The sequence below is a fragment of the Symphalangus syndactylus genome, chromosome 11, assembly GCF_028878055.3.
Source record: "Symphalangus syndactylus isolate Jambi chromosome 11, NHGRI_mSymSyn1-v2.1_pri, whole genome shotgun sequence".
Lineage (NCBI taxonomy): Eukaryota > Metazoa > Chordata > Mammalia > Primates > Hylobatidae > Symphalangus > Symphalangus syndactylus.
Window position 1 is genome coordinate 127,392,104 of NC_072433.2, and position 20,157 is coordinate 127,412,260.

Below are 20,157 nucleotides of genomic sequence, written 5' to 3' on the forward strand. Positions count from 1 at the left end.
CAGGATTAAAATCCTGCATATTAGTAATGAATTTTTTAATTACTTGCATGCTTTAACCAGCTGTTAAAAATAAACATTGCAAATTACTGCTGATAAATCCCCTGTTGGTTGAAAGACACTTGCCTGGATCACTTAGCTACATGCAATTTCTTTGTAGTGAACTAGATTTGGCCTCAGTCATAATTAGTTGAGTTCAATGAGCTCAAGTAATTATGAACTCCACTTGAGTTCAATGAGTTCCTGGTGTGCCCAGGTTCTAAAATACAGAAGGGTAACATGGTATGAATGTGCACAGCTTAGAGATACCATGGACTGGATGACTCTATTTCTGGTTTGATTTTCAGTAGCAAAAGGCTGTTTTATACTAAAAGATCAGGTAACCAGGCACAACAAGATGTGTTGCCAAAGAATCTCTTTGGCTCAAGAAAAAGAGGCTCCAGGTTGGCTAGAAAAGTCAGCACTGGGATGTGGCAGTGCTTGTCAGTGTCAACAAAGAACTGGGCCCTGCATAAAGGAGCAGGTGGGGTGTCACTTGAATCCAAGGCCCTTTGGCGAGTCCCATCTTCCCCTTCATTCATTTAGCAAAGTTGTACTGAGCACCTGCTGTAGCAAAGCACTGCAAAGGGAAGAGCCAAGCAGAAGTCAGGAGCCTCTCAGCATCTTGCAAGGGAGCCAGTGTTTAGTATCCTGCAGCAGTGTTCACCTCCTTGTTGAAAGGTAAGAAACACCTAGGGTGCAGATTGCCAACCAACACAGACTTTCTCAATCAGAAGCATCAGGGAAGAGTTTGGAGTCTGTATATCCAGGTAAAATAGACGTAAGGAGTTCCTGAAATCATTGGTTCTGATCATTCCCCTGCCCCCCTGCTTTTCTGGTTGTTACAGTGAAAGGAACAATTCCAGAGCTTGCTACTCTGCCATTGTACATGTCATCATTCTGGAGTCTGCATTTTAAATTTAGGCCTTGAATGTTCTTATTGGCTCAGGCTGGGAGTCTCAGGTGTAAAAGCGGCAATAACTGGGGAATCAGCTGTAATCTCAGATAAGAGACCACCTGGCTGATAAGTGCATTCACCCAGTCAACAAGCATTTATTGGGCATATGAAGGGTATAGAAGTAGAAAAAACAGACATGGTTCCTGCTCTCATGGGGTGTTTATGTTCTGGGGAGCAAATCACTTCATCAAACAATTTTCATATAAAACAAGAGTTTGAATTACACTGCTTAAAGGTATGTTGGGTCCAAATATACATGATTTGAATAAACATAATTCAAATAAACATGATTCTAGAAAAGGAAATCAATCTCATTTTGTAAGAAAAACTCCAGCAAATGTTAAATTACCCAGGGACCAAAAGACGACCCCCGTTTGAAAGAAAGAGGGCACAGAGGTGAGTGGAGAGGCTGCCTTTGGAAACCACGGGGTAGGATCACCTGTACCCAGGAGTGGATTCTGGACATGGCACACCAGGACATGCTGTGATTCCTGGAGAAAAATCGAACTTAAAGGACCTTAAGCAGGAAAGAAAGCGAACTGCGACTCACGTGAGAGGATGATCTAGGATGAGCGTCTAGCAGGCAGCGTTATGGAACCCCAGTGTAGTCACCAGGACCTCCTCCCTCTCCATTTTTTGGCTCTTCTTAACACACGGCTGGACCCAGCAGCCCAAACATCATCAGCACTCGGACCTCTCCTTCAGGTAAGAGGACCCTGAAGAGGAGCAGCACCAAGCGCCTGTCCTCCCCAGAGAAGCAATCCTAGCGGAAAGGGATTCTCTAAACCTGCTCTGGGAGAAAGGTTGAAAGGACGACGCTGACTGGCCCATTGTGGCCCAATGAGTGTAGCCGAAGGATGGAAGGCTTGTGAGTGGTCAGGCCTGCATATGGAGGTCAGCCCCACGAAAGGGCTGGGAGGGACTTTTTGTCATCAAAAAGGAGCATGGGGTATCGTTCTCTAAAGTGAGAGATGCTGGTGAACAGCACACAACCTGGTATGCCATCTCTAAGCAAGAGATGCTGGTGAAAATTTTAATAACATTGCTGGTGCTGGCTTCCAAGGCCAGCCAGCAGGGGCACCAGTGGCCCTATAATGATGTCTAATTGGGTCAGAGCTGGGGCGTGGCATTCTGCAGGCAACTTCTACCCTGTCTTTGTAAGACTGAGTGAACCGGAGATTTGGAAAGCAATACAAGGTAGAAGCAGCCCCAACAATCTATGACAAAGCAACACTTGCCTCTATTATACACCATGTTAGGTGGGTGAGGAAAATAAAACATTTTCTTGAAAAGAATCCCTAGGCCTATTCCCTAGGCTTGAGAAACACCATAGCATAGGTAATTTGGTGCCAGAATGAGTTATTTGACCCTCCACTAACTGCTACTGCTCGTAATGTGGCACTGTCTGCCCCTGTCACCAGAAACAGCACTGAGGACACCCAACAAGTACTTCCAACAGGCTTTCCAGACCCCTCTTCCTTTTTGCAGGTGGGAACAGTTTGAGCATCACCTTTAGGTTCCAATACAGGGCTCCTTGTTGCTCACACATCCTTCCTTCATTGCGACCCTCCATCAGCCATATGGATAACCACCCACACACTCCTCAGAAGCCATGGGTGAGGTAGCAGTGCTGGGTGGCTTCTGCCCAGACCTCTGAGTGCATCCCCAAGTGCACAAGTGTGAGCATAATTTTATTGTGTTAGGCAGGGCTGAGTGATTCAATCTGAGGTTGAGGCAAGGTGAGGGCAGCTGGGAACCCTAGAACTAAATGGAATTTCTTAACTGCAGCGTCTCCTGACCATAGAAGGGAAGGGGAGCTCCCTTTCAGGAAACAGACTAAGTCTTTTAAAGTGGTGAGTTTTCAGCTGAGATGTGGAGGGAGCACAAATCACTTGGCCCACATTCCTCCTCCATTCCCTGACCACCTTATAGCTTTAATACCCCATCAGATCATATAGACAATGACTTCCCTTACTTACTAGACCTCATCTAATCTTGACTTAGTTACCACAATTCTAGTGTAGGTTGGCTATTTTCCCCAGTCTCCAAAAGATTAGAAACAGTGAGTTATCTGTGTGCTAGAAAAGAGTGTTCATCCATAGCAGATGGGAAAACAGCATTCATTGGACAAATACTCATTGAACTCCTGCACTGTGCCAGGCATTAGGAGTATAGCAGTAAGCAAGACAAAGTTCCCACCCTCAGAGCTAACAGGCATTAAACAAATAACCGTACAAATGTTTACGGTTATGAGCAATGCTATTAAGAAACGCAGGAAGCTATGAGAGGCCTGTAGCATCATTTGTAGCAGGAGGACCAATCCTAAATTGCTGGCATCAGGGAAGGCCTCTAGAAGGAGACTTAACAAGAGACACAAAATAAACATTATTCAGGCCAAAAGGAGGAGCAGGGAGCCTGAGAAGCTTGGAGCCCAGGAACCTACAAAAGGTCAGTGTTACTGGGGCAGAGAAGGCAGAATAATGTGAGATGAAGTTACAGAGATAGGGAAGGGGCCAGTTCAGACAAGGCCTCTTGGTCATGTTAAAGATTCTCAACCTAAGGAAAGTTTTCAGCAGAGAAGTGACAAAAGATTTGCACCTTTATAGACTCTCGGGGCTAGGCATGTGGAGAACGGACTGAAGGAAGGCGGGTCTGGATATGGGTGGAAGAGCAAATGGGCTACTACTGGAATCTACGGGAGAGCACGTACACCTATACCATGGGCAGTTTTAAGGCATGATTACAAGTAAAAATCAACTGGCTTAAACATGGGCTAGGTGTGTCAAGTTTAGGAGAGGCAGGGGTCAGGGATTATCCCAGATCTCTGGGATGGGAAATTCAGCAGGTAATGGAGATATTTACTAAGGAAGGGAGTCCTGTAAGAATTTGGGGTGGGAGAGGATTATGAATTCCACTTTGGCTACATTGGCTGACAGGTGCATGTGGGACATCCACGTGGAGTTGCAGAAGTACTGAGTCTGGAGCCCAGGAGTGGTCTGGAACTATACATCTAGTAGTACATATTTGGGTTAGGAGATGGAAATGGAGGCCATGGGCTTAGGTGAGCTCACCTAGGGAGAAAGTATGGTATTAGAGCAGGGACAAGGAATGAGCACTGAGAAAATCTACCATTTCAAGCTGGGGTGGGAGACAGTAACAGAATTGGGGAGATATGGAAGCAGGAATGTGGTAGCCAGCTTCCACTTTGGCCTCCATTGACACCACCTCCTGGTATTCATGTCCTTGTGTAGTCTCCTCCCACACTGAATATGGCTAACCTGTGTAAACACACGAGACTGTGGAAACGACAGTACATGCTTGTGGCTGTGAGTATAAAATCTTTTTAAGATCTCAGAAAGGCCTGATGTGGCACCCCAGAGAGCTGTTCAGACAGTAAGGCTTCTACGAAGCACAGCGTATTGTCCCTTGGCAGTCTGAGCAGAAGCTCACAGAGATTTGTGGGTGTGGCTCAGAGATTTGTGGGTGTGGCTTTTGTGAGTGAACTGCAGTAAGACTCAGGTGACACATTCAAAATAATGTTCCTAGTACCACTGCCAGCTTGAATGGAAAGGGATATAGTGCAAAATGTTAACACAGCCGTTGGGCCCCTAAAATCCTTCTGGCAGGAAGCAGGCAGAGAAAGCTATGTGGCTGGAAATGCGGGCAAACTTTCATGGAAAAGGAAGGATGACTCATATGGGGCCAAGAGCTCAGCCTCCAAGATCGCCTTTGACCATCTCCGTCTGCCGGTATAATACGGAAATATCTTTGTGTATTTCCTTCCCCTACTGAATAGGATTGACCTGTATAACCAATATACTGTGGAATGACACTGTGACATTTGAGGCCAAGTCATAAAGGACAATGCAGCTTCCACCCTGCTGTCTGGAATGACCTGCTCTGGGGATGAAGATATTCAAGCAGTTCTAGAACAATACATGGCAGGTGCTCATATGCGTTAACCCCAGGCTAATGCAAAAGCTTCTTTAGGACAGAAAAGCCTCCAAACACGTTTTCCTGAAAACGATCACTACCATCACCTCATACTGATGCTGCAATTTATATTAAAAGTACTTTCACCACATCTTGCTTTATGCTTCCAGTGAACCCTATGAGGTGGGTGGGTTTATAGAAAGGGCAAATGCAGTCAGTCACAGCTCCCAAGTGAGGAAGCTAAGTTCTAAAGGGCTTCTGTTCCTTGGTTAAGGCCACACACGATATTCATGATGTCGGTATTCTGATATCAAGTTCAGAGCTTTTCTGAAAATATCCAGGCAGCATTCAACAGGGATTGCTCATCTATTTGTATGTTATAGATACTCTCAAGAGTAACGCTAGCAGAACTTTCCACAGTAATGTGTCCCCCTTGTAATGTTCCCATCCTATCCTTTCTGTAGCTGGAGCCATGGACAGACATGGACTCTGTCTTCTTTCCACTTGGGTTCCTATGCAGCAGTGTAACTGGATCATCTGTAACACTTTGTGGGTGGCCAGACAGTGCTGCCATTGTTCAATACATTCCTCACTGGAAGCTGTCTTCAGAGAGCTAAACTTCTTCCCAGTAAGAAAACCCGTCTATGAGTTTAGAGCTCTGCTCTATTTTTAAGCTAAAAATGGCATCAGCTTGATTGACTCCCTTAATCATCACATTTGTAGTTGCTTCCTTTTGGCCTTCTTAGAGGCCTAAACTTTACAAATAGAGTATATCCAAATACACTTGTTGCAGGCTTTGAGGGCACACCCAAAGACATTGCAGAAAGTCCAGTAGCAATAGCCCTCTAAAGAGAACACTAAGGAAGAAAGCCCTCATAAGGAATGTACCAGGACAATTCTGATAAAGAATGGCTACGTGTTTTGAGGACCACTTTGTATGCTTGAATTTTAGCCTCAAAAGAATCCTATGAGGTAGAATAAAGGCCTCAACATCAAACATTACCATGTGTTCACACGAGCATAATGCCCTGATATCACAAAGGGCAAAAGTTAACACCTAAAACGTACTCTGTGAATAGCTAATGCCTCTCCAGCAATAGCCACCATCCCCTCGAGGATTGCTCTGTTAGGGATCTGGGCCAATTTGGTGTTTTTCATACGCTTTCAAGCCTCATAGTGTTATGCCATTCCCACATCAGTCAGAGGTTTTAGGTAGATGCAGAGTGCATAAAATGGAAATAAGTATATCTTGCCTTCTAAGAAATTCAAAACGGGCATCTCCAACTCAACTAAGCCTACTTCCATGGCTCCAAACTGACTTCTATTGTACCCACCTAAAACAGAAGGACATAACAAATCAAATTTCAAACTAATCTCTGCTTCTTTTTTTTCATTCCCATCTGGATTAGTGCAAGGAAATAAGACATAAAGATTCAATCCAAGAACCTATTCTTAAGTAGCAATTTGAAGAGCCAATGTTTGGCACCAGATATCACTGCACACATTTTAAAACTCATGTTTCTTGTGAACCATCTCAGCCAACTGTGATCACCTTATTTCTGGCCCCTCCTTCACAGAGACAGAATCACAGAAGGAGGCAGCCACATGAGAACTGCTATAATCAGGAGGAAGACCAATAGCCCATCCCAAACAAAACACTCCAAGTCACTACTTCCAGAACTTCTGCCATGACCATGGGCTTTGAACCATTCCACTGCTTCCTGGAGGTCAAATGGCTGAGCCTTATAACCTAGCTCTTTCTTGGCTTTCTCTAAGCTAAAATAATGTGTGACACCAGTTTTGTAAACTTCAGTGCGAGTGAGGAAGGGCTGGAAGTTGTAAAGTCGACCCAAAATAAAGTGAACCATCTCTGTTAGAAAAGCAAAGCAGTAGACCAAGGTCAATGGCAGGCGGGTAGATGGGAATGTGTAGCCCAGGCCCTCAACCAGAGGCCGGAAGAACTCAAAGTTGTTCACGGGTCTGCCATCTGAGATGAAGTAGGGCTGCCCAGAGGCAATATGGCCCTTGTCAGCTCTCAGGGCTTCTGAGGCCAGAATGTGAGCCTGCACCAAGTTATCCACGTGGACAAACTCAACCAGGCTTCTGGGGTCCCCGTAGACAAACTTGAACAGACCCTTCTCGATGTAGCTGACTATTCTGGGAAGGTGTCTTTGTTCTCCAGGCCCATAGATGCCAGCTGGCCTCAGAGCGCAGGTTCTTAAGACACCGTCACCTCTGTCCAGGGGTGTACCATTCGCCTCCAGCACCTTCTGCTCTGCAATTGACTTTGTCCGAGAGTAGTGATCAGGGTGGAGGTGAAGAGGCAGGTAGGGCAGAGATTCATCCCCATTTCTAATAACTTGACCTCCAAAGATGACATTGAAAGTGCTGGTGTAAACTAACCTGGGCACCCTTCTCCTCTGGCAAGCCTGGAGGATGTTGTCTGTGCCCCTGATGTTGACTTCTTCGATCAGGTTTCGATTGAGTTGCTCCCGCCCTGACATACCATAAGAGGCAATATGGAACACACAAGTGACGTCCGCATCCTGGAAGGCTTTGTCTACATCAGACAGGTGGCGGATGTCTCCTCGTATAAACTTGATTCCTTCTGGAATGGTTTGAGCAGGGCTGCTGATGTCAAACAGAATCACAGGGACTCCCTTTTGGTTCAGGGCACAGCCCAGGCTGAAATAAGAAACAGTAAACGTTGAATAAGTCACTCTTAAGCTGTGCCTAGGGGAAGTGTATAAAGTAATTTACCAATCAAGGTGGGGCTGATCCAAGTCTTCTTGGCTCATCCTGAGCCCCTCACTATGCATGTTCCTTGGTGCAAGGCTCACTTCTTCAAGTTTTCAAAAGTGAGAATCCTCTCATCTACTTAAATTACAAAGAGAGAGGCTTTACCTTCAAAGAATGGTGGCATTTTTCCCCGTTGGTTCTAGGGCCCACTATCTATTTTTTGGAATATTTGTGAATAATAACATAACTGTGAAAGAACAGCTATGATTTAAAATTGTTTTTGGTGATGTGAATAGTCACCCCTCCCAATTTAATGGCTTTATAAACAATTTTTCTTTAAGTGAAATATACCTGTAGTTCTCAGCTGCAATGTCTGAGCAGTGGGCAACACAGATCATTTCTGGTTTGACATTATACAAACAAGTAAAAGTCTGCTCTGTTGTCAGGGTTGAAAGATTCTGGCAACTACCAGTAAAATAATTCCATGTGTATATTTTATAGATACACTTACCGAAAACCAAAATAGCCACTTCCTCCTGTAATGAGGAGAGTTTCCTTCTGAGGTCTTTTGGGGTCCATATGTGGCAGTCAAAAGATAACTGGACCTGTAAGAAAGAAGTATGCATCACTGTTACTGATCCAAATGCAAATGTCATTCTCCCTAATTTTGACCTCACAAAAACAGAAAGTCAATACGCTATAGCAGAATGAAAAGGTAAGGCCCGGGTCTAGTCACAGCTGTGTCATTTAGCTACTTTCCCTTCAGTTCCTGGGCTTCAAATTTCTCCCGATGTAACATGGGGACAGTAATACCTGCTCTTCCCACCTAGAAAGGTTAATGTGGAGGTTAAATAAGAGAATGTACTTGGCAGTGCTTTGAGAACTACAAAAAATGTTTCAAACATAAGGCATTATTGCTAATTCTTGAAAATGATTACAGCCTTTTTGAAAATAATTGATTCAAATTTGGTAGGAAGAGGCATTCCGCGCCCCCCCCATGCATCAGAAAATTAGAGAGCACTCTAAAGGAAGCTCCCAACATCTTTTCTTTAAAATTTTGCACTGCAGCATGGTTTAATACTGCTTTATTAACCCTATACTTAAAAATAGATATATATATGGGGAAAAACTCCTTTATGTAGCAAACCATGCCCCACCTCCCCCACCGCAAATCTTGCAAGTACTTAAAGTACAAGCGCTCAGTGCCTTTGGGGGTCCCACTTCTCTCTCCCTCTTCTTCTGTGGCCCTCCCCGCATTTCTTTCAAGGCTCCAAGGCCCCCTTCTCCCAAAAACAAAACAAAATAAGCAAAAACTACGACACCCAATTCCTTCCATGTAAGAGGGAGAGAGGCCAGGCGCGGTGGCTCACGCCTGTAATCCCAGCACTTTGGGAGGCCAAGGCAGGCGGATCATGAGGTCAGGAGATCGAGACCATCCTGGCAAACACGGTGAAACCCCGTCTCTACTAAAAATAGAAAAAATTAGCCGGGCATGGTGGCGGGCATCTGTAGTCCCAGCTACTCGGGAGGCTGAGGCAGGAGAATGGCGTGAACCCATTGCTTGCAGACCGCAAGCAATCAAGAGCCCTACCATTTCTCTTTCCCAGCCAGTAACCCACGACTGCAGCCACCACACCATGTAAGTAGACTTCAACATGCAAGAATGTGGAGACAGGAGGGAAGTGGGAGCAGCAGAGGTTAGGGCTATGCAGGATGAGGAGCTTGTATGGCAGAGAGGCTATGAGTGTGAAGTCAGTGTACATGCACAAAGAAAGAAAAAATATGGGGGACAGGAATACACAGTGAAGACGTCTTGCCTCCACCCTTAAATGGTTACACATAACCATTTTGGCCAAGACACTTCTCTAGACTTCACTTTTCTCTTCTGTCTGGTTGTGTGTTGTGCTATGTTACAGGAATGCTAAAGTTTCTAAAAAGGCAGCACGGTACAGTGGAAATAATAACAACAAACACATACCTAGTGCTTACTACTAGGGCCAGGCAGCATGCTAAGTGCTTTATGTATATGTTAGCTATTTAATCCTTTTAATAATCTTACCAGGAAAGTACTATTAGATCCTGTTTTTCAGCTGAGAATTACCACAGAGATAGTAAATAAACTTGCCCAAGTTTACCTGGCTTCACACCCGATGGCAGTTTGGTCCCAGGAGCCCGCACTCTTAACCACTAAACACAGTCTTAAATGTAAAGGGAATGGACTTTGGGGTCCACTTACCAGTTGTGTGATTTTGGACTGTGTGTTTACCATATGTGTTAAACACTCTGAACCTGCTGCTTCATCTAAAAGTGGAGCTTATAATAAGCCTGCATGAAGACTGCATGGGATAATGCGCAAAAAATGTCCAACAAAACACCTGACACCGTATGGGCACTCCACAGATGTCATTCCTTGAGCTGCCCTTTTTTCACACTCCAGAGTTTAGAAATTCAACTATTTTATCACATTTCCACATGACATGACTACATCTCTCAAAACCACAGGGTTACAAAGAGTTTTGTAAGTTCTTCTGAATACCTGTGTGAGTGTATGAGACTGCCAATGAAGCGAATCAGATCACTCATGCAGAATCAGTCAGTGTGACAAGTGAAGACAAGGTTCAGCAAGTGACTGTCTCAGTGGCTTGAGGGTATGGAGAAGAGTGAGAAATACTAGGGAAACTGAGTAAAATGGGGCAGAGGATGGCTGATGAGTTCTCAAGCTTCCATTAAGCAACTGCCATGATTGTGCTTTCAGGAAAATTCATGAAGAATGAACGTGCCAGCTCTCCCTCAATGTACCTAACAGTGACCTTGTGATTCTATTGTTTTCTGAGTGCAGAACACTCCCATTTGGATTTAGAGTAGTCATAAAACCAAATGCAGTCAATTCTGTTCTTTAGTGTACTCATAACCCTTCATGATGAACGCTATTTCCCAACACAGTACACATCAGTTACTGATATTTCAATACAGACTTCCCACGTTCACCTCCATGACCTGGTCACAATTTCCCACTCTTCTGCTACTGGCACTCTGTGCTCCAACTGTACAGACTTTTCTTATCTTGAAGATGCTGAGCTCATTACTAGCTCCTGTTCTCACTTCAGTGTGACACACCATGCACTAGGTCCTTTTCTGGTAGCTTCTTTCTCAATATTTAGGTCTGCTGACAAGTCCTCAGAGAGGCTTCTCTGATCACCCTAGCTAACACAGCTGCCTGTAGCCTAAATGTTGCTTTGTTTTCTTCATGGAATATTTTGCTATCTATCTAAAACTATTTACTTTTTATTATTGATCTCCTTCCCACAGAATGTTAAGTTCTATGAGAACTGAGGTCTTCTGCCTTCTGGGGTGTCCCTACTAGAATCCAGAACATAGTAGATGCTCAATAAATATTTGTTGAATCTATGGATGATTCTGAACATTCTAAAATATATCCAATTCAGTAAAATTGTGATGGGCACAAATTACCCAGGGCTCTGCAATGCCTAAGAGCTGCTGTTCTGCAAGACATTAATACTGCCATTTTTTTTTTTTTTTTTTTTTTTGAGACAGAGTCTCGCTCTGTCACCCAGGCTGGAGTGCAGTGGCGCAATCTCGGCTCACTGCAAGCTCCGCCCCCCGGGTTCACGCCATTCTCCTGCCTCAATAACATATCTCCTAAAAAGTGCTGGGTTATGAAATGAAAGATACAAACCCAAACGAGACAGAGGTCCTACTTTCCAGAGCTTACAAATAAGAAAGAGGCTTCTACAGATACCAAAAGGAAAAGGCAAAAAACATGAAAATAAGGTTACTGTTATAACGTTGGTATAAACAAAGTGCGGTGGGAAACCAAGGTGAGGGGTGGGGAGACTGATTCTGACAGGGCACATCAGGAAGAGATCACGGGAGAGTGAGCTTTAGCGCTACAGGGCCCATGGGAGGATCTAGGTAGGCTGAAAGGAAGGTAATCACAGGTGGGAGTGCACCACGAATAAATGGATCAGATGCAGGGAAGGCTGTGCTGGGCAGCTAACATGGTGAGTCCGCCATGGCTAGTATGCAAACTGAAGCACGGAGCTGATGCTTGAGGGTGAAAAGACAGCCTGGGGTGAGCCTGGAGACAGGCTTCTGTCCCCTTCCATAAAGTTTGAATGCCATTCTTTTTTTTTTTTTTTTTTGAGACAAGGTCTCACTCTGTTGCCCAGGCTAGAGTGCAGAGGTGTGACCACGGCTCACTGCAACCTTGATTTCCTGGCCTCAAGCGATCCTCCTACCTCAGCATCCTGAGTAGCTGGGACTACAGGCGTGTGCCATGATGCCTGGCTAATTGAATTCCATTCTGCAGACAACATAAGCCTTTGTAGGTTTACAGCAATGAACTGTTGGGGCCACCTTGGTACTTGTGAAAGAGAAGGCTTCCCCTGGAGGAGGAAATGGGCCAGGGTCCAGGTAAGGGAGATGTGGCTGTAGACTAGAGGGTTACCACTGAGGACAAAAGGCCAGTGTGCTCAGGTGAAATCAGGGTGAGGGCTGGTGAACAACTGCAGGAGGTGGCAGTGCGCTGCACCCAGATGATGTTTTGAGGAAGGTGATGTCATTAATTGAAACAGTAGGTTTTGGAAATGTTCATGTCTGGTTGAAAGTTTTGACAAACAGGATGCCAGATAACAATTTAAGATCTTCTTAATGTCTCTGTAAGAATTCCACCATAAGGAATTCTGAAAATGGACAAGGCCTTCAAAAGCCCAATTAAAAAATTCCAACGGAAATACCTATCTTTAATTAGTCTTTGGTTTTAAAATTACACATTCCAGTCCAGTCACAAGACCATAGGTCAATCATGGTTCATGTGCACATTAATCAAGGAAGGAACATACAACTTCGGATTATTAATGCTTCAGAAACCTGCCAGGCCTAGTGATGCTATTCCATTACCTTCCAACTGGTTTCAGAATGATCTGAGGCAAAAACTTGTATAACTGACCTGATCAGGGGGGTCAGAAGAGAAAGGTAAGGAAAAATTAATAACTTAACAAGATAAACAGCAAGGAAGAAGCTTATCCACCAGGCCAGTAAAGCCTTCACAGGATAGTAGCCATCTGCTGCACTGCTGGGGGCCACCTCCTCCCTTCCTGATCCCCAACATTGATAAGCACAGAAAAACCTCAGCAAACGCATTTTGCAGACCCACCCCCACCCAAAATTCTCACGAATGCTAAGCCAGAAGGGAGAAAAGAGAATATACAGTTGTTCTTCAACCAGCTGCCCGATTTTCATCTACTCTGTGGCTTCTGTTTTATTGATTAGTTTCTATCTGATTCCTTCTAGGTGTGGGCACTCAGACCTGCCTTTATAATGGCAAGTGCTTGAAGGTCCTTCCAAAATGTGGCTTTGTTCAGTAATTGCTCTCCCCTGGTGGGGAGGGCTACATCTGACCTGGGCAGTCATTTTAGTGGATACAGGTTAAAGTTAAGCACATGATCAAGAAAAAAAAAAAAAAAAAACTTAATTACAAACAGGAAAAAAAAATTAAATTTAAAAATACACCTGACCTCTTGAGAATACTAAGGTAAAGCGACGGTAATAATGTTGACATCTCAAGGGAAGTTATGAGAAAAAACTAATAAAAGATGATTGGGAGTACTTTACATTTTAAAAGACCTAATTAAATGCTAAAGATCAGAAATAAGAACCTTTGATTATGCACACAGTTCCTTCATCCCTATGAGTTCAAGATGACTGTGCTACTTGCCCTCTGGTATTATAATGCAACATAGAAATATGAGTGTCATTAGCATTTCACCAATAGAAAGTATGGAACAGCGAGAATTTAAGACTGTTCCCATAAAAATAAAAAATTGTATTTACTTTAAGAGAGATAAAAAATATCTCCAAGTAGTATAACCCCATGATTACGTGTTTTAAATCACTGTACAAGTGCTGACCAGAGGTAAAAGATAACTGTAATCTTATTATATTGAGATCTGGCAAATATATTGATGCTAGGGGGCTTACGAAATGGTGCTATTCAAATTCCATGCATGATCTGAAAATTATCTACTTGTGTTTAATATAAGGAAGTCAAAACAATAAAAATAAATATGCAGTTAGAGGGATAAGGAGAAGAATTCTGATACAGATAAAAAGATGTGACATATAAAATTCAAACGGGGCTGGGTGCAGTGGCTCACGCCTGTAATTCCAGCACTTTGGAAGGCTGAGGTGGGTGGATCACTCGAGGTCAGGAGTTTGAGACCAGCTGGGCCAACATGGTGAAACTCTGTCTCTACTAAAAACAGAAAAAATTAGCCAGGTGTGGTGACGCACACCTGTAATCTCAGCTACTCAGAAGGCTGAGGCAGGAGAATTGCTTGAACCTGCGGGATGGAGGTTGCAGTGAGCGGAGATTGCAACACTACAGTCCAGTCTAGACAACAGAGTGAGATTCCATCCCAAAAAAAAAAAAAAAAAAAAAAACAAAAAACCAAAAGGCCAAACACACCTGGGAAGAAAATTACCTAAGCGCATAGAGTTAAGTAAAAACCAGTATACTCGTAATAGATATGGGCATTTATGCAGGGTTTTGAATATAACTAGGTAGCAGGATAGCTGTCTGTAATTCAGGGTCATCACCTGAGGTGTTTCAAATCGTGTTCCACTACCTAAACTTCTGCCTAGATATTTGTGGCACAAGGGCCTTGCAATTCCTCACAGTGCTGATGACAAAAGAAATGAAATAATTTTGTAATTGGTATTTCCCATCTGTTCCCCAAGCTACAGTTTAAATGCCATGTGAGCACAGACTGGCACTATCTGTAGGGACAAGGAATATCTAGCAGATTGTAGACCCAGTAAATATAAATGGGGTGAACATTTTGCAAGCTCTTCAAATGCCTCTTTCTGTCCTATCTGCAAGGAGTACTAAACTTGTGCTTTCTTCTTCACTAGGTCAGCAGTTTGCCACGTCTATAAACTGAAGTAATATCAAGTAACTGAATTTATATCAAGAAATTGAAGTAATGTCAACTGCCATTTATTAAGCACTTCTCTGTGCCAGGCATTGTGCAATACTCTGTCTGTGAATTATTTCACAACCCTCTCAGATGAGTACTAATTTGTTAATTCCATTTTACAGATGAGGAAACTGAAGGTCAGAGACACAAAGTGCCTAACTCCAAGTCCTACAGCTAGCAAATGGTAGAGCAGGGAGCTGTACCGATAACCCAGGTGCATCTGACTCTACAGTTCATCTTAATGCAGCAGCACTTGAGGGTGTGCAGAGCCCCTACCTGAAGCGCTGGGTACTGACCTGAGTCCTGTGAGGGCTTTCACTGTTAACACATTCTGCAACCTCACTGTGATTCCTGCAGTTCCTACAGAAAATGAATGGAGGTGGCCCATCTTCTCCCATGTGGCACAAGTAGCAGTGATGAAGGGTTAAGACTCCCAGTTTGGAAATCTGGGCATTAGACTTGGCTCTTCCACCAATTCCCTGTGTGACCCTAGGCAATTCACTGAACCTCTGTTTCCTCCTCCCTAAAATAAAAACAGCAACAACCATGGCTACACTTATTATTTATTATGGGTTACATAGTGATATGGTTTGGCCGTGTCTCCACCCAAGTCTCCCGTTGAATTGTAGCTCCTGTAAGTCCCACGTGTCCTCGGAGGGACCTGGTAGGAGGTAGTCGAATCATGGGGGTGGGTCTTTCCTGTGCTATTCTCATGACAGTAAGTCCCACAAGATCTGATGGTTTTATAAATGAAAATTCCCCACACAAATTCTCTTGCCAGCTACCATGTAAGATGTGACTTTGCTCTTCCTTTGCCTTCTGCCATGATTATGAGGCCTCCCCAGCAATGTGGAACTGTGAGTCCATTAAACCACTTTCCATTATAAATTACCCAGTCTTGGGAATGTCTTTATTAGCAGCATGAGAATGGACTAATACAGTAAATTGGTACTGGGTAGTGGGGTGCTACTGTAAAGATATCTGAAAATGTGGAAGTGACTTTGGAACTGGTTTACAGGCAAAGGCTGCAACAGTTTGGAGGACTCAGAAGAAGACAGGAAGATGTGGGAAAGTTTGGAACTTCCTAGAGACTTGTTGAATGGCTTTGACCAAAGTGCTGACAGTGATATAGACAATAAAGTCCAGGCTGAGGTGGTCTCAGAGATGAAGAACTTGTTGGGAACTGGTGCAAAAGTGACTTGTTATGTTTTAGCAAAGAGACTCATGGCATTTTGTCTTTGCCCTAGACATCCGTGTAACTCAGAACTTCAGAGAGATGATTTAGGGTATATGGGGTAAGAAATTTCTAAGCCGCAAAGCATTCAAGAGGAAGCAGAGTGTAAGTTTGAAAAATTTGCAGCCTAATGATACAATAGAAAAGAGAAACCCATTTTCAGGGGAGAAATTCATGCTGGCTGCAGAAACTTGCATAAGTAACAAGGAGCCAAATGCTAATAATCAAGACAATGGGGAAAATGTCCCCAGGGCATGTCAGAGAACTTCTTGGCAGCCCCTCCTATCACAGGCCCAGAAGTCTAGGAGGCAGAAATGGTTTCCTGGGCTGGGTCCAGGGCCCCCCTGGTCTATGCAGCCTAGGGAATTGGTGCTCTGCATCCCAGCTGCTCCAGCTGTGGCTAAAACGGGCCAAGGTACAGCTCAAACTGTAGCTTCAGAGGGTGCAAGCCGCAAGCCTTGGCAACTTCCACGCGGTGTTAAGCCTGTGGGTACACAGAAGTCAAGAATGGAGGTTTGGTAACCTCTGCCTAGATTTCAGAGGATGTATGGAAACTCCTGGATGTCCAGGCAGAAGTTGGCTGCAGGGGTGGGGCCCTCATGGAGAACCACTGCTAGAGCAGCATGGAAGGGAAATGTGGGGTTGGAACCACCCCACAGAGCCCCAATGGGACACTGCCTAGTGGAGCTGTGAGAAGAGAGCTACCATTCTCCAGACCCCAGAATGGTAGATCCACCAACAGCTTATACCACACACCTACAAAAGCAGCAGACACTAAACGCCAGCCCTGGAAGCAGCCAAAAGTGGGGCTGTACCCTGCGAAACCACAGGGGTGGAGCTGCCCAAGACTATGGGAACCCACCTCTTGTGTCAGTGTGACCTGGATATGGGACATGGAGTCAAAGGAGGTCATTTTGGAGCTTCAAGATTTGACTGCCCCGCTGGATTTTAGACTTGCATGGGGCCTGTAGCTCCTTCGTTTTGGCCAATTTCTCCCTTTTGGAACGAGTGTATTTACCCAATACCTGTAACCCCATTGTATCTAGGAAGTAACTAACTTGCTTTTGATTTTACAGGCTCATAGGTGGAAGGGGCTTGCCTTGTCTTAAATGAGACTTTGGAGTGTGGACATTTGAGTTAATGCTAAAATGAGTTAAGATTTTGTGGGACTGTTGGGAAGGCATGATTGGTTTTGAAATGTGAGGGCATGAGATTTGGGAGGGGCCAGGGGCGGAATGATATGGTTTGGCTGTGTCTCCACCCAAATCTCACCTTGAATTGTAGATCCCATAATTACCACATGTCCTGGGAGGGACCCAGTGGGAGGTAATTGAATTGCAGAGGTGGGTTTTTCCCATGCTGTTCTCTTGATAGTGAATAAGTCTCACAAGATCTGATGGTTTTATAAAGGGGAGTTCCCCTACACAAGCTCTCTTGCCTGCCACCATATAAGACGTAAGACGTAACTTTGCTCCTCTTTTGCCTTCTGCCATGATTATGAGGCTTCCCCAGCCATGTGGAACTGTGAGTCCATTAAACCTCTTTCCTTTATAAAATACCCAGTCTTGGTTATGTTTTTATTAGCAGCATGAGAATGGATTAATACAGGCAGTTTAAAGGTTTAGCATTTAAGCCTCAGGACAATCTTCTGAGGTTGTTACTAGTATTATCATCAGCTTTCAGAAATGAGGAAAATAGATCAGAGGTTAGGAACCTTGCCCACAGACTATGCAGGTCATAAGGGGCTGGGCAGGGTTCAGCACTTGAAGTCGGGTCTGTATGACTCTTAACCACCACGTGTAATGCTGCACACTAAGGCTGGGACAATACAGATTCACTTAGGTCGTTATCTTTTCACTGTGAATGGAAAATACATCTTGGGGCCCCAAGATCACTAAGCTAAAGGGGAAAGTCAAGCTGAGAACTGCTTAGGGCAAACCTGCCTCCCATTCTATTCATATATCTCTGCTCACTGAAATAAACGCATATCTGATTGCTTCCTTTGGAGAGGCTAATCAAACTCAAAATAACGCAACCATTTGTCTCTTACCTACCTATGACTTGGAAGCCCCCTCCCCGTTTCCAGTTGTCTCGCCCTTCCAGACCGAAAAAAATGTTCATCTTACATCTGTTCTTGTCTCATGTCTCCCTAAAATGTAGAACGAAACTGGGCTCTGACCACCTTAAGTATATGTCGTCAGGACTGCCTGAGGCTGTGTCATGGGTACATGTTTTCAACCTTGGCAAAAAAAAACTTTCTAAATGAACTGAGACCCATCTCAGATTTTCAGGGCTCACTCCACCTCCACAATTTCTGTCACATCTGGTTCATCTGGTACTATGACTAGCCTATAAGGTTTTGTTTAAACCTACTTACCTTTTCCCAACAAATACATGCAGTTTAAATGGGAACCAGTCACTGCCACTTTAAGTGGGAAACGAGAACCAAGTCATAAAGAGGAGGTAATCGTTCTCCCAAATGTGCAGAAAATCAAAGATAGGAATCAAGTATAGCCAGACACCTGTGGGAAGTTCGGAGCTTGGGGCCCCGATGTCCTTAAAAACAAAAAATGCGGAGAGCCAGTGTTTGAGGCCTTGGCGACATTCTAGAAAGCCAAGCTGCGCCGGGTCCCCTGGGATCAGGAAGACACCTGAAAGGGGATGCTCCTTCCCGCCACCCTGCTCATTCACCACCGTCCTCCACCCCCGGGACCGCCACCTGTCGCGTTCCAGGCCGAGGCGGCCCAAGGTCTCCGCGGAAGGGCGGCGGCCCCCCAACCCCAGCCCAGGCCCACTCACAGCTGCAGGAACAAGGGCGTGGCAGACGGCTACAGCAGGGGGAGAGAGGCCCAGGTCTCCTGGCTACCTACCGCCACAGCCCGGGCGCGAGAGCCGTCGGACCTGCCTCCTGGAGCCACTTCCGGGCCTCTCTAGGAAGCCTGGAGGTCTCGGCGTCTCTATGACGCGCAGGTGTCTCATTCACCTTCACCGGCGTTGGGGTAGCAGGAGGTTCGCATCATAAATTCCTCCACGTTCCCTGGCTGTGCGTTCCGCCGTGGCGGGAACCCTTTTAGGGCCACGTCTTCCCCCACGTCCCTTGTCTGTGCGTTCCGCCATGGTGGGAACACTGTTAGGGCCACGTCAACTGCTCTTCCCACCTCCAGTGTCTGCTTTTAGACTTTCACCTCCATCTTTGTTTATCCCCAAGGCCAAGCCCAGTGCCTGATAAATAGGCACTCAGGTCGGCATTGCTTGGGTGGATGGATGATGGAAAAGGCTCTATAGGGAGACAGAATATTCACTCTCCATGTATCTCTTTAAGTCTCTATTATCTCTGAGTTTCCACATCTATGTGTGCCCATAGGTTTTCCTGTGTCCCTAATTTTCCTTATTTCTCTTTGTTCTGGTTGCCAAGCAGGCAGTGATGCCAAGACTAATCTTTGTTGCTGAAGGAACCAAGGAATGCAGAAAGGAAAGTTGGCATCCTCACTCAGAGGTCTCCTTTTGAGGCCCATCTTTTGTCTCCTCATCATGAGTGTGGTTCTGTGGATAGTTGCAGACTGTACACGTGTGTGGACATGCGTCCTGGAATGGACCCCTGGCTGGAGAGGATTTCATTTTAGTGTCTTGGAGGATGGAAGTTTTGACTTCATGTGCTGATCTTGCTGATAGATCTGGTACCAAAGGCAGACTCAGAGAGGTTCATATCAGTTGCATGATTTACTGCTCAGTTTTCACTAAGCATACACAGTCACAAGGACAAACTCAAGTCCTAGGATATAAAAATTAATGAAGGCCAGGTGAAGAAAGCAAGAAATGCCAGTCCCTGGCACTGGCCTCTCTGATAGGATGCTCTGGCTTTCCTGCCTGTCTTGTCCTCACCTGTTACGCAGACATAAGTCATAGGAGACTTCCTGTGCTAAGCAGTCTTAAAGAACAGCTTTGCAGTGGCTGCTTAGGATACATAAAAATTAGAAGAGAAGAGGAAGAGTATTCAGGGGGCTGAGACACCAGCCATATGCTCTTGAGACCAGCAGCTAAGGAAGAAAAGACCCACCAAGGACGCAGTAAAGAAGATAGATTTCCTTTGGGGGATTACAGGATCCTCTGAGGGATACCCAGATTTAGAGTGTGTGGATAAACATGAGAAATGGTGAATTTAAATGTTAATATTCTTGCACCACCAAGGACTCTTTTAAAATATAATCAGGCATGTTTTAAAGGAAAATTACAAACTCTATAATTGCTTCCTTAGCTTC

The 20,157-nt window shown here is 44.8% G+C and overlaps 1 protein-coding gene across 6 annotated transcripts; it reads right to left on the reverse strand.

The window, feature by feature from the left end:
• Window positions 1-1,138: 1,138 nt before the first annotated feature.
• SDR42E1 (short chain dehydrogenase/reductase family 42E, member 1) lies at window positions 1,139-18,821 on the reverse strand. Of its 6 annotated transcripts, none has more exons than XM_055299706.2 (3): window positions 18,769-18,821; window positions 8,178-8,271; window positions 1,139-7,612 (listed from the first exon to the last, which is right to left on the reverse strand). In XM_055299706.2, exons 2-3 carry the CDS (start codon window positions 8,243-8,245, stop codon window positions 6,499-6,501), a joined length of 1,182 nt encoding a protein of 393 aa, XP_055155681.1. In that variant the 5' UTR covers window positions 8,246-8,271; window positions 18,769-18,821; the 3' UTR covers window positions 1,139-6,498. The 6 variants fall into 6 exon arrangements, with proteins under 6 accessions (XP_055155681.1, XP_055155678.1, XP_055155679.1 ...); XM_055299703.2 differs by having other exon boundaries at window positions 18,698-18,821; XM_055299704.2 differs by lacking the exon at window positions 18,769-18,821 and adding an exon at window positions 18,276-18,646.
• Window positions 18,822-20,157: the final 1,336 nt, after the last annotated feature.

Coding starts and splice junctions, on each gene's coding strand:
- SDR42E1 (XM_055299706.2), bottom strand. CDS start 8,245: ATGGACCCCAAAAGACCTCAGAAGGAAACTCTCCTCATTACAGGAGGA. Junction 7,613..8,177: donor AGTGGCTATTTTGGTTTTCG/GTAAGTGTATCT, acceptor TTCTTATTTCAG/CCTGGGCTGTGCCCTGAACC.